Consider the following 14,777-nt stretch of genomic DNA (forward strand, 5'->3'; position numbering starts at 1 on the left):
TTCCACATGCACTTACTTTGGTAATAAACTATAAAAAGACAACACATGCTGTTACTTGATTATTTATGCAAAGAATTTTTGTTTCAATTTTTGTAATGATCTATAGAAATTGTACCAATGAAGAAATGAGTAAACATGGGAGAAAATAACCTCTTTAATGTATCAGACAGGCAACACTGACTTTCACACAGGAGGAAGGAAATTTGCAACCAATGACACTGTTGGAAGGAAAAAGTAGTTGTTCTTATTTTTTGAAAACAGAAGAAATGTTCAAATGAAAAACAAACCTCAAATCACTCAAATATCAAGAGTGACATCTATTAAAAATTGCAGATGCGTCATTTGATTTACGTCCCAGAAGTGCTCACCTGTGACCAAAAAAAGCATAAAAGCGAAAGGAAAGAAAAAAACTTTACAAACTGCACCTCAGAAAAGAAAGCAGCTGCTGGGAGAGACGCAGGGAGGCAGCGGCGATCTCAGACAGCTGATAGTGCACCATGTCCAGGTCAGGAAAAGGTCAGGCCTTTGCTGCCCAGGAAAGTTTTCACCTCTTCCAGCAAAGCGTGTGAGTAAACTGGATTTTGTTGTGCAGATCAGAATTCATGTTTTCCACCTCATCCAATAACAAAAGAAACTGAAGATGATTGAAATATTTTGCTATCAGAGAAAACATAACTTGGGTATTCTGGAGGACATTTTTGTGCACACAATGCTTCCTGGTGCAGGATGTGTATCCTGTGCATTTTCGTTCAGTTGTAATTATTCAGTATCAGGAGAATAACTGGTGGTCTGTCGGTGGCAGGGGGCGCACAAATTTGAAGGTCTTTCGTCAGCACCGTTCCTCCACACAGCTCACCAAAGAGCCGTGGGTGGTCGACCCGCTTTGCAGCATGTTGGGAATGTGTGGGTGGTTTTCCTAACCTGCGTTGGAGGCCATGAGTTTGGATGTGTTTCTCCAGTGTTGCCTGTTGTGTAGCAGTTACTTATTTACAGGGTTTTAGATCTGATGCGGTAAATGTTGTGTGCAGAACATTTGCACCGTGAGTCAAATCTGTCAAGTCACTTGTTAGATGTTTGAGTTAATGGAGGATTGAAGTGAAGTTAAAATTTTTAATAATTGAAATCATGCATACACATGTTGCGTCTCGCAGAAAGTTATACTCTTGAATAAGTCCCAAACTCAAACTGTGGGTATGACACATAGACAGAATAAGAGATTTTAGGGCAGGCGGTCAGCTGCCCATCCTTCAGAAGCCAGGAATGGTGCTGGAGTTCCCTACATCTGGTTACAACTGGCTGAACCAATAATTTCACATTTTTCGTTATCTTTACTTGGGTGGTCAAGACAGATTTGGGCTCCTCATAATACCGGACCTACATAGAATTAATTTATTATTAGAATTCAAATCGCTTGTAAAACATAATCTACTTGTACAGTTAAATTTTGATTGAAAATAATTAAAAACATCTAATCTTTACAGGTGCAGTTGAATATCTGACTAAATATTCAACTAAATATGTACTTTCTGGGGTAGAAGTGTTAGGGGTAAATGGTAACATCCTCTTGGAATAATACATGACACCAAATACAGTACACGGACATTACAAAATGATCTCATGTTTCATTCAATCTACTAGTCACCATATTAACAGACAGCTGAGGCAGTTGTATTTGATAGTCTAAGAGTAGAACATACAGTTTACTGTACTGGTGGACAAACACACCGTGAAAAGTCCAGCGATGACCTGGGCCTACAAGACAGAGCTAGATATCGATGGTGAGATTTGACAACAGAGCCTTCATCCTTTTAGGACTTTACAGATTCAAAGAAGTTACAAAATACTTAAATGAGCAATGATTCAAAAAATACTTCAAATGAAAGAAAATGTGGTAAAAATGCATTAAAATATCTAAAATATCCAGAGTATCGTTTGACAGCCGGAAAATGTCTGGGTCTTATCATACAACTGCTCATTCAGTACTCAATGAAGGAATCCAACAATGACAGTTCAGCCCACATGTTACAGATTTAATCAATTATTTTTTTCTGACAATTGTCTTTCAATAAAAACATGAAGAGTAACTCTGGCAGTAAAGCAGTGTTTGTCCGATCATGATATCTATTTACAGGTGCATTCATGAGCTGCAACCAACCAACCAGCCAACTAACCAACCAAAACATTTCATTAGTAGTTAAGCAATTTAGGTTAAAAGTGAATTAACTCAGATGTTCAGAGTGTACTGTAGGTGTAACTCAAATTGTTCAATAAAGAATATTTATTTCTGCAATTGACTGGCAGTGATGAAAACATAATTACTCCAAAAAATATTTAGAAACAGTGCAGGTGCTAAAAAGACCTTAGCAGGAGCATTGTTTTTGGTTTTAAAGTGCAATCCAAAGAAAGTCTTAACAATTTCCAAACATTAAACAGAGGCGTCACTTTTATACTATCACTCTGGATTCCACAAAGATTTCAAAAAAAGTTTTGTTTTGCTTTTGAGGTCTGTTTGTGTAGGTTCTCTGTCATCCAGGTCATGGTTATCCAAAAGCTGTTTTGTGATCTGAAACAGACAATCTGGAAACAAATGATGACTCAGCATCTCTGGCCACAACATTTATTCTGTAGAATGGCTGTTTTGGACAGTCTGTAAAATAATCAGTTGCCATTTTGGCTCATCTGAAGGTACTCATTGTGCAATTTCTCTTGGGCCTCGTAGAGTTTGCGCAACTTTTTTGCTTGTCCTTTGCTGAGCTCCTTCCCTTCTGTATCATGAGTGGGAAAACCCTGTAAAAAAAAATAAAGAAAAAATTCAAACCAGGTCTCAGTAGGATGAAAAACTTAAACTGAATTCTAGAAAACCAGGAAAAGGTGAATGGATATGAGTTTGGAATGAAAGAGCGATACAGTTCTAAGCATGAAATATGACATCCAGGGTAGGGGGATTTACCGTTTCATCAAACTTGCAATATTTGTCAGTATCCGTACGAAACATTTCACATGGAGGCACCTTCATCTTAGCAAGTTTAGCCATCTGAAACAGTAAAAGAGATTAATCCAGCATAAGTGAAAAACAGAACGGAAGTCGTCTACATGGTCCAAGCTGAATAATAATGAACCTCTTGCTCGTGTTTCTTCCTGGCAGCTTCTTCCTTCTTTCTTTTCCTCTCTTCTTCCATCTGAGACATAAGAAAACAACAGAAGAAAAAAAGAGATGAGTGATCTACTATACTATTATATAAAAGTAATCTCTATGAAAATGAAGGTTCAGTCATTCAAATGGATGTCAGCAATCTGTGAAAGGAAGTAAATTATGAAGATCAAAATGGAAATGGAAAACATTCTGGATCATTCTTCCATTTTCTATCCATTTTCTTGTAGACGAGACAATCATAACTTTCCTGTCGACAGGCACTGAACCACTTTGCGGATTCCACCTGGCTACCAGCGAAAGGCAGGGTGCACCACGGACAAAACCCAGCTCGTTGCAGGGAATTCTGGATCATTATAACAATATTTGTTTGTTGACTCCAAAACCACTTGATGACAGTCACATGACTCCACATGCTTGTAACAGGTCAGCGGGTACAATTTCCCCGCTTCCTCTTACGCATGGGGCATGTCTACCTGACAGAACTCCACTTTAACCTCTAAATGCTCTTTTGTATATTCTCCACAGTGATGACATCATGTCCTCTCCTCCCTCACCTTCTTCTTCTCCTCTCGCTCCTTCATCAATGTCTCCTTGTCGACCAGCTTCACCACAGTCGGCAGGCCTGGAACAGAATCACTTTTTCGTCAGTAGCTATTCCCACTGCGGGACAGAACTCAGATTTATTTTTTTTGTCCTCTTTAAAAAAAAAGTCTTTAACTTCTGGACCATAGTGACAAAAAGTTAAACTACGATTTGGCTTTAACTAAATGACCCATCATGTTAATTATTTTGTCTTAGAAGACATAATTTGAGGTTTTTAACTCAATTACCTTCATGATCTTCCAGTCGGACTCCCAGCTCCGGTAACGTGTCGTCACGGATGATGTCACAGAGCTGTAACAGTGCTGTCACTGAATAAAATAAAGAAAAGACCCTTACAAATAATGCTGGATGGAAAAATGATCTTAAACAGGCTTAAAGGAGGATAGAAAGATCAGAATTATTAGACTCTTTTAGAATAGCAAATTTTAATATCTTACCTTTCTGCTCTCGGGCAATTTTTCGGACACCTTCTCTGAAGTCTGAAAGCACTGTGAGGTACGGCATCACTGTGCCCTCCAGCTGACAAACAATAATTTACAGAATGTGATTTGAATAACTACAGGTTACAAAGCTGAGCATAAATTATGATTGTTTAAGGAAAATCTGCTTTGACAAAATTTTATTTTAATTGGTCATAGACATCTAGTAGAAAAGATTTCTATAAATCTGGGTGAGGTAAAAGTAGAGTTTGTGTTTGACTGGAAAAAGGTAAAGAATTAACTGGGGTAAGTGTGGCATTTGCTAGTAAAACGTCAATAACAGAGTCTCTTATCTTACATCAGCGGTTTGACTTTGTCCTCCCACAGGGAAACCAATGGATCCCGACTCTTCAATGGCACCAAATATCTAGACGTAAACATGAAAAGCTCTGACTACTTCTATAATAAAATACAAGAATCCAGACAAACAATATTTGACAAGAAACAAGTAAAAATAACCAACTAATTTCAGATCACTTATCATTTATTAATCTGAAGTGCGGGTCACTGGTCTGCTGGAGTCTATCTGAGCTGGGTACAGTCAAGAGGCGGGGTACACCCTAGATGGGTCGCCAGCTCATCGCAAAGGGTCACAGAAAGACAGATTCACGCTCACATCCACGGACAATTTGGTGTGACCAAATGAGCTAAACTACACATTTCCGAAAGTGGGAAGAAGCAGGAGAACCTGCAGATAATCCCCACAATACAGCGGGACTTGAACCGGGAACCTTCTTGCTTTGAGATAACAGAGCTACTGCTGCACCACTGTGCTGCACCTTTAAGTACGATACATGAATCATTACGTTTTCAAGTTTTTAAATGAAAAGATTTTCAAAAATACTGAAACATGTTGAGGGTCCCTTTCTTTTTGAGTTTTTAAATCACATCCTGGTCTGCACTAAAATTTTATGGTTTTGTTTTTGGTTGGTTCTCCCTTTCATAAAATCATGATCATTTGGCCGTTATAAGCAGTAAAAACATGCTCACCTTCAGCATGTTTGTGAGATACAACGCGATACTTTCCACCAGCATACGGTTGGGCTTCATCTTGCTGCTCTTCTTGCTGGCGATGTAGCTGTTGCTCTGGCTGACCAGGGCCCTCATCTCCACCATGGCAGTGCGGGTGTCAATGTTGTCACATAGAGCTCCGTGGATGGCAGACTTCCTGTCATTGAAGCTTAACAACATACACTGGCTTTTAGTGGTGAAGCTTTCTTTTTAACTGAGATAGTGACACACTGATGTTTAGCGGACAAAACAGTTTTTACAGATAAAGTGTTTTTACTAAACACCCTGAATTCATTTTAAGCTTGTTTGTTTTGATATTTTCAAAGTTAAAACCATCTGGGAAGATTTCAGGATGTTTACCTGCCCAGTCCCTCCCGTGTTTGTGCTCTTACCCGTTATTGAGCTCCATCTCCTCCGTCTCCCACCGCTCAAACTGGCCCGTGAGGTCAGTAGGCATACGCAGTACGTCTTTAACATTCAGAAAGAACTCCTGTCACATAAAGACATCAGTTTAATAGATCCACACCAAACTACGGCTAAAAGATCTGATCTGTCCCACGGTCACCTACGTTCAAGAACTTTTCGTACTGTACGGCCGACTCCATCGTGTTGGACGAGTAGTCCAGGGTGTCCTTCCAGGAATGCATCAAGAAAGCCAGACGGAGCTGGCGTGCTACAGAAGGATCAGAAGGTGAGCATTCAAACACAGTAACAAGGTTTACAGTTACAAAGTTTTACTTTATAGACTTTTTTATGTTTAATCATTGATTGATTACGTAGAATTGATTTGGGACTCATATTTGTTGAAAGACCTTTGATTAAATTTTTTCCGATTAGAAGAATGTAACAGAACAATTTGGCTGCTATGAAAGAGCTGAAAGTTGTATTTTTGATTATTTTAAAATCTGTCTTCAGTTGCTGAAAGCACTTAAACTTAATTTTTGAGCTATGAGGACCAAATAAATCATAATAAACTGTTCACTAAATATGAAAGAAAGAAAGAAAACTTTCCCAAAAGTCTTGTGTGCCCTTTTATTGGTGAATGTAAAACCATCCAAGCCCTTACATGGGCTAGCACTCTTAGCTTAGAGGCTAAAGTGGAGACTTTGGCTTAAAAATTATTGCATTAATTTAAACAAAATCATTAAATCAATTCGTATTTCTGGAGATTTGGATTAGGCAATAGGAGGTTATGTTTTCACTGATGACTGTTTTGTTTGTGTCACATTTGTTTTTTGCAAATTTGGAAAAAATAGTTTGGGGAGTCATGTTCAAAGTATGTGGCACATCATTCCAGTTAAATTTATGTATTCTGCTGCATATTGGAGAATATGCTGGAAACTCTACCACACAGTGAGTCAAAAAATTGCATAAAGAAAAAGTAATCAGTGTCTTCCACATATCAAAAACAGAATTATTTGTGCTGCTATGATTGATGAAGTGTAACTGATCCAGATGAGTCACCTGTGTTCTTCACTAAGGCATCCTTAATAGTGATGAAATTCTTTAAAGACTTTGACATCTTGCAGCCTGCAATTGTCAGGTGTCCAGTGTGCAGAAAGTATCTGACCCAGCAATCATTCTCAAAGTACGCCTGTGGGGAACATAGCAATCATGTATTTTATTTTGAAAAGATAATTATGTCAAAATTTCGTTAATTAGAAAAGTTAAATTACAAACAATATCAATAACTTGACAAAGAAACACTTTGGATTCGTACCTCAGACTGGGCCAGTTCATTGTCGTGATGAGGGAATCGCAGATCAAACCCCCCACCATGAATATCCATAGATTCTCCCAAGATGGAGCCAGCCATTGCTGAACATTCAATATGCCAGCCAGGCCGTCCCTTTAGGAGCATTCAAAGAAATGGAGGCAATGCATCATAACAATTAAAATTCTGCTCCTTTAAGAATGAACTCTCACCTTTCCCCATGGAGAGTCCCAAGACGGCTCTCCCGGTTTAGAGGCTTTCCACAGGGCAAAATCATTGGGGGACTTTTTCTCACTTAATCTGTCAGCAGAGATACTCAGGTCACCTACAGGGAAAAAAAAATCATGCCTATAGATTGATGTGGATGACTTTTGCGGACACAAAAGAAAAATGTGGGAAAAAAAGCAAAACACACCAAAGAATCTGAATGTCCAAATTGCAAAAACTTATAATGTCAGAATAATTTAAAAGCAATCACCATGACAAAACACCTCTACATATGTACAAAATAATATTTACCTTCTCCCTCTTGCAAAGCTGTCTGATCTCCTACTGCCTCTGGTACGAGTTTGCCGTAGGAGTGCTGTGGATTGGAATCAAACTTGCAGGTATCAAAGTACACTGAACCGTTGAATTCATACCTGCAAACGTCAGAAAATGAAAAATCTGAAACTTTACTGTTATCACAGACGGTGTGAGTGTCAAATACAAAGAGTTTCTACCTCACCCATAACCATTTGAGATGACTTTCTTCACAAAGTCCACAATCTCTGACACATATTCACTGACTCGAGTGAGAACGTCTGGAGGAAGGACCTGAAGAAGGTAATTTTGCAGAAAAACATCAAGAAAATAATGACATTTGCTTCACGGCCAATAAAAGTGCTGAAGAAAATCAAACAAGATCATATATGTCAATAATTCCACAGGTCTGGCAAAAGCAATGAACAAACTCATATCTTGGGGTCATTTCATATTCAAGTACAGTACATATCACAATATATCAGATTTTCTCCAAATTCAATAATTACATTGTTTATATACTGCAAAATCAACATGTGCCTCACTATATTCACTTATTTTGTATGTATATTTCATAAAATAGTAACATCAATGTAAGTATTACATTTTTTAACAATAAAGTCTGTTATGCTTTATTGATGTAACTTCTCCAGCTGTAGAAAACACCTGCTGACAAAGCACAGATGAAGCACCTGGTTTGGCGTGTCAGTGTCAGTTCGAAACAGTTCCTGTGTCGGTCACGTGACTTTCTTATCTTATGTGCACTGACAAGGAGTTTCACGCTCTATGAGCTCTACGCATGCATTGACACATCGGTGTTGCCAGACCCATCACAAGACAGAAGGGTCACAAAAAACGTGTCGAGAAGAAAAGACGCAAATTAACCACCAAAGTTTTGAGAAAAATCAAACATGAAGCTACAAGGAGCCAATTATCCACCAGTGTTGCCATATTCCACAACTGCAATCTGTTCTTGTCAGGTTTGAGGATTTGTCAACATTTTGGATTGACCAAGAGCACTGTAGTTGTACAATAACAAAATAAATCCTCAAAAATACAACTTTTCTAATAATTGTGCACGTGGTGTTATGTAGTATTTGCGTCTCTTGGATTGCTCCTCATGTTGCTTTTAAATTAAAAAGCAGTTTGTGTTCCTTCCACTTACATTAAGAGCTTCCATGTCTTTATGATACTCTCCCTCCCAATATTTAGGCAGAGTGGAGAAGATTGAGTTCTCTGTGACTTGACTTCCAAATTGTTTGTCCAACCAATCGGCAAGTAAATCCTTGGAATTCTCCAACAGCACCTTAAAAGAAAAACAGAGGACAGCCCAGAAATCTGAAAACCTTTCTTCATCAGGGTTGTTGACAGGGGACATAGAAATCAATCAAACCAATCATTTGACAGAAAGAATGAATATAAACCAAGTGTGTATTCCAGTTCCAGTTCAAATGCCATGAAATAAAAAGATTAATCTTTTTTTTTTTAATTTTCTGACATAATGTTCATCATGAAGTTAATCTGACGTAAAGTTAATTCATTCACTGTCTGTACCCACTGCCTCCGCCGTCACACGTCGCTTACCTGAGCCCGGTGTTGTAAGACCTCATCTGTTGCTTGGCCCCCCATGGCTGCCTGCAGGGGCTGCAGAGCAGCCGTAATAGCAGAGTCCAACTTCTCCAGCATTTGCTTCTTGTCTGGGTCTGTTGTTGAAGCTAACTGGGCCTGAAAGGGCTGAAAACAGGCAAATAAATAGGTGAGGACATGAGCAAGAGGACACAAACTTTAAGAGTGAACTTTAACAGTACAGTAGTAATATAATGATTATAAGATGATATTCACATGAAAATGTTTATTTATCATTAACATGAATTTATGCTTTTTAAATGTCTGAGTACTGTAACACGCATCAGCTGGTAAGTAAGTGAGCAACAGCAGGTGAAGGGAGGCTTTGTGGGAGAGAGTTGCTGTTGATGTTCTGCCTCTGAGGTGAAACAGAAACAGAAGCGAAAGGCAGCGAATCAGCATCTGTGTAAAAAAGGGTTGTCAAGGACAGAATGGGTGTGTGACATTTTGAGGATGTGCGAGCAACGACGGAGAGACGTGAAAAGCATTTGAGAACAAACTTAAAGAGAAAAATCAACTGGAAATGTCAGGGAGTCAGCAAGGAGTCCAGAATCTTCTTTTCCACCAAGTAGAAAACAAGAAACAACCAGCAAACCATTAAATGATTGTTTTTGTATTTTTAGGATAGTGTTTACAATGGGTGACTTGATGTTTACGTAAAAAATAACATTAGAGGTGCCCTTGCTTAAGGGCACCGCCGCAGTGTTCAGAAAGTGATCTGGTACCTCTCAAAATACCAGTTCTCACTCCAAATTTTTGGTCCACAGCAGGTCTTGAACCCTCCAATCCCCAGCCCAAACCCTAGTGGACTGAGCTACTGTCGGCCCACATTAGACACTAATGCCACTGCAAAACCAGCATCCTATATGTAATACACCTGAGATGACACCACTAGGGGGTTCACAACAACAACAAGAGTAAGAATAATTTTTTTTAAAAACTGCAAAATAAAAAAATGCTGTTGGAGCGACAGTCTCACCCCTCGAGCGGTCAGGACGTCCTGCAAAATCTGAGAAGCTTGTGGCTGCTTCTCCTTGTACTGGTCCAAGAGGTAGTTCTGCCGAGCCCTTTTAATAATCTGAAAGAAAATAGTAAAAAAATGAAGCAAATATAATAAATATTTTTAATGAGATCAATACTTACTGAATTATAACTATCATAGCTACAAATCATGCATGATTACATTTTCATATTAATGTAATACACTCTGAATCTCTGTCTAGTGCCTCTATTCAGCCAATATCATGTATCCAACATTAAAAACCCTAAATTATTAATTTAGGAATTAATTAAAATAAACTAAAGATGAACTATACCTTCAATTTGCTCAGATTCACATTCACTAATAATTACTAGAATGCCTTATGAGTAAAACTGGAACACTTTCCAGTTACTGTCACCATAATTAAGGAGTCTTGAACATAGTTTTGAGGAGTATATTCCCCTCTAAATATATTCCTAAATTTGAAAACCTGCAAACATCTGAATGGTTATCAGAAACAGAATCACTTGGTCCAGATTTGAGTATCATGTGTTTTTTCATTAACACTGTGGTACGTTGATTTAGTTGGCGTTAAATGATGTCAGTGTTTTCTTGTCTTGGCTGTGGGGAAAAAAAAAAATTGATGTGAGTTTTTAATGTGAGACAGACATACTTTGTCATCTATGTCTGTGATGTTCATACAGTATAGGACGTCATACTTGAAGTAGTCCCTCAGTATCCTTCGCAAAATATCGAAAGATATGTAGGATCTGCACAAAGAGACACCAAATCAGACCAACAATAGATATTTAAAAGAGGAGTAACAATAACGGATGATGTTGTTGTACCCCTTCATTTGTGCTATCTTTACCTGGCATGTCCCATGTGTGAGGCGTCATACACTGTAGGCCCACAGCTGTACCAGGTTACTTTATTCCCTTTCTGAGGAACAAAGAGCTCCTGAAAAAAATTGATCGGAGAACAGATCAAATCTTTGAGTAAATCATGACATCATCTTAGTCCTACTGGAGGCAGCATCCATCTGATCACTGACCAGTCAACCACATGACAACAACAAACAAGAAGAATACAGACATACCAAAAGATGCTGCAGAAAAGTGTTCATTACTCAAATAAATTGAATGGAAAGCCTCAACAGAATGCATCGCGCTCAGTTGTAGGTCCATTAATATTGACAACAGATGGGAAAACATGAGCAGAATATTTGTCTCTGACCCACCTTTGTTCTTGTCAGGCTGTTGTAGAGTCGAAGTTGGGGAACATCTGTTCCTGCTGGTGGAGACCATGGGGGCTGCACCCGCTTTCCCTTCACTGCAATAAAATACTCATCATGAGACTCTAATGATTAGAGAATATCAACACTTCATATCTGAACTTTCATCAGTCATGCTATGCAAAAGAACTTTAAGCCATCATGCATTTAAATATGGAAGCAAATGCATTCACCAAAAAAAACATATTTTTTTATATCATGAGGAGATGAGTGTAATTATGAGATAACATCTCATAATTACTAAATCTTTTCTCATGATTATGAGAGCAAAATATACTGTAATTACAAGACGACGTGTTTACAATTTCTAAGGGATGGTTTAAAAAATTATCTGTTTGTTCTGCATATAAAACACATAGTTATCAGTACATTCAGTTTGTGCTCTATAGCAAAAAAAAACACTAAAAAAAATACAATATTATAAATTACTTTCTTTGTTGCCACTGTGATTCTCCAGAAATGTTCATTTTTATTCAACCAACATTCAAAACACAAAAATATTCAGTTCACTATCATACAAAAAAGAGTTGCAAATATCACGATTCTGATGAACTTCAACAAATTAACTCAGCTAGATCTTAATTAATCAGCATCTTTCTAGATGAGTTGAATACTTTCCTGAGTATGTGATAGCAATAAATACTTAGGCTCAGAGAATACATGATGTACATTTTGTGGTTAGCTGGGACAATCCACATTTTAACCATTCAGGAGAAATATGTCATTCATCTTATATCAAGATGAGAGAAGGATCATCTTGCTCTCAAAGGCGCTCTGCCATACTATACATATTTAGTTACGGTACTTTTTTTTTTAAAGTCAGAAGAAAAATAGTTGTCAAAGCCAGACATTTTAAAGTTTAGAAGATATTCAGCGAGAAACTAAGTTTACATTTCCATATGCTCTAATACACCCAAAGCCATTTCCAAAATATGGTTTTATCCCTGTTAATTTTTCATCTACGTCTATTTATTTGTTTGTCCCCCAGATTACAGAAATACTGCCAGACAAATGAGCACAGAATAAGAGAGGAAAGAAATTAAAATTTGGTGTGGATCCACAAAAGGGGACAGATTCATAGTTCTCACATTTGCAAAAAACTACAGCAGATTATTTAATGTTGTTGATATATTTTTAAATATGTTTATTGAAAGCTGAAGCTTTCACGATCATGCCGTGTGCTCTTAGAGAGCCGTTCTAGTTTGGGTAAATGTCTTTTTAATAGAAAATGTGTGTGGGAGTGGGGGCTTTTTTTCCAGCTGCTGCTATCGTGCCGAAACTGCGATAACAATCCACAGTGCACGCCAAATGGCATCACAGACAGTTAACTGCTAAATGATAAAACAGGTCACAGCCAGGAAAAATTCAAATGTCTCCAAAGCGATGTGGGTCTGTGCGTGTACATGTTTGCGAGGGGCAGGTTAGAGTTTGATCCTGTGTCATGCCTCAACATCTTGGCTGCAGCATAATGGCCTTCAGCAATCTACTCACTGCTGCTCTCAGGGTTGGTGTCCTGCTGCAGGGCTGTTATGTGTCTGAACCAGCGCAGTGCGTGGACATGTTGCAGGTCTGGGGGTCTTTGGAGGAGCTTAAAGACTTTATGGTCGGCCTGGGAAGGGCTAAAACCAGCCAGGTAGCTGCGTGAGGTTAGGTAGTCATTCAGGGCCACGACCAGCGCGGCCTCTTCATTTATCTGTAGCAAAGAGTCATACTCAAAGGCTGCAGAAACAAGAGGGCAAATATTCGCAAAGGGTTACCGGCTAGGCAGCAACAGCCTGGAGAAACACTACCAAGTTAGTTTGTGTGTTTTGTTTCACACTTCTATTTTAAAGAATGAGAGATTTCTGTGTATGCAATACTGAATAACAGACACATGAGTAAGATACTGTGATTGCAGTACAGAATCAACAGTGGCAGCAATCATTACATTTTAGAGACGTGTGGCCTGACATGGTGAAGTAATGTAATGATGTTCTAATACACAGCAGCAACTATGAACAGGGGATTCGAACACAAAAGTGAAAGATGGAAGAAGGAGAAAGCACAGCACAAATGATCTTGAATGCAAATGCCACTAAAATAATTAACAAATCAGTTTTACAAATGCATAAATAAAAGAATTTAAAGTAAACTCAGGGTATTGGGCATTGCAAGGACCTGGATTCCATCATACAAGTGGTATAAGTTCATTTTCTTTGTTTCTGCTGGTTTATTTAAAGCAGTGCAAGAGAATCCAAATCACACTCCAAATCTTACTGTTACAGATTGCTGCAGTCACAAAATGATCCAATCCCTGAATATCATTCCTCACAGGAGGCTCATTATCCCCTCCTGTGTTGTCCAAACACTGGACCACCTGTCAGACTTACTTTGGCAGGTGAGTCCCAAGTCTTTCCTCACTAAATGTACATAAGGGACCCATGTCCAAACCCACAATCACAACAAAAGTCAGACCCACCTCTGTAAGACAAGGAACTTTTAGGATCAGCAAAATGAAGCTGAGTGTTGGTCATCACTGGACAAAACTACTTGTTTCAGAAACTAACAGCATCTGGTGCAATTTGAAGAATAACAAATCGGTCATGATTCCTGAGGAATGCTGCCAGAAGCTAGTGTCTAGTTATGCGCCAGTTTGCAATCGGTCATAACACATAGAGGACAGATGTATAGTACACAACATCCCAGATATTTCTTGAGGGTTGAATCATACATAAACCAGCACTTCAGTAACACTACCACTCTGTGTTATAATTGGCAAAAACACGTTTAATATCTACTGTACTGAGCTATTTAAATGGTCACCTTGCGATTTGACTGCTGGACACATCTGATTAATGGCACTGGTTCCCCCTAAACAAAATATTGTATGGAAACAAGTCGCTTTGCTTCCAACTGCATGAAGTTAGAAGGTCATTTTAAGGGGTTCACAGTGACACCCACATACCGCTTCCTTCATATTAGCAGCTCCTCTGAACCACACAAAGCTAACAACGCTAACGTTAGCTTCTCAGATGTCACAACTCGTCAGAACATTTGAAGTGCTTCTGGCATATCTTTGCCTTTAACTTTCATATAATATGTCTATTCGGTGAAATACAAAAATGAAGTAACTCACCTGGTTCTCCAGATGTCGACATTACCACAGTGTATTGTTGGTTTCTGATGCAACAATAACGTGTCCGTAAAACCAATCTCTCGTTCCCACTATGCCGACACCACGATTCAGCCCACTTTCTTTATGATTGGTTGATCGGGTCTGGCTTTTAATCAATCAACCAACCCAACTAACCACAGGAAGTAACGCGGTAAACTACTATCCAATCAGAGAGGGTAACGTGATTGGTGCCTTATCCATAGTAGTACACACATTCATCGGTAGAACCCATATGCTG

At 38.6% G+C, this 14,777-nt stretch overlaps 1 protein-coding gene across 3 annotated transcripts; it reads right to left on the bottom strand.

Annotated features, from left to right (window-relative positions):
- Positions 1 to 184: 184 nt before the first annotated feature.
- cars1 (cysteinyl-tRNA synthetase 1) lies at positions 185 to 14,597 on the bottom strand. 3 transcript variants are annotated; one of them, XM_068318396.1, is made up of 23 exons: positions 14,501 to 14,582; positions 12,877 to 13,104; positions 11,332 to 11,423; positions 10,963 to 11,051; positions 10,765 to 10,861; positions 10,089 to 10,187; positions 9,068 to 9,217; positions 8,649 to 8,789; positions 7,689 to 7,777; positions 7,481 to 7,602; positions 7,174 to 7,286; positions 6,968 to 7,096; positions 6,712 to 6,841; positions 5,817 to 5,920; positions 5,640 to 5,737; positions 5,227 to 5,416; positions 4,535 to 4,603; positions 4,195 to 4,276; positions 3,985 to 4,065; positions 3,709 to 3,776; positions 3,120 to 3,179; positions 2,951 to 3,034; positions 185 to 2,787 (listed from the first exon to the last, which is right to left on the bottom strand). In XM_068318396.1, the coding sequence occupies exons 1-23, from the start codon at positions 14,520 to 14,522 to the stop codon at positions 2,659 to 2,661; spliced, it is 2,466 nt and encodes an 821-aa protein (XP_068174497.1). In that variant the 5' UTR covers positions 14,523 to 14,582; the 3' UTR covers positions 185 to 2,658. The 3 variants fall into 3 exon arrangements, with proteins under 3 accessions (XP_068174497.1, XP_068174535.1, XP_068174506.1); XM_068318434.1 differs by having other exon boundaries at positions 186 to 2,787; positions 12,877 to 13,078; positions 14,501 to 14,597; XM_068318405.1 differs by lacking the exon at positions 12,877 to 13,104 and having other exon boundaries at positions 186 to 2,787; positions 14,501 to 14,584.
- Positions 14,598 to 14,777: the final 180 nt, after the last annotated feature.

This window comes from Antennarius striatus, chromosome 1, assembly GCF_040054535.1.
Source record: "Antennarius striatus isolate MH-2024 chromosome 1, ASM4005453v1, whole genome shotgun sequence".
NCBI classification, from domain to species: Eukaryota; Metazoa; Chordata; class Actinopteri; order Lophiiformes; family Antennariidae; genus Antennarius; species Antennarius striatus.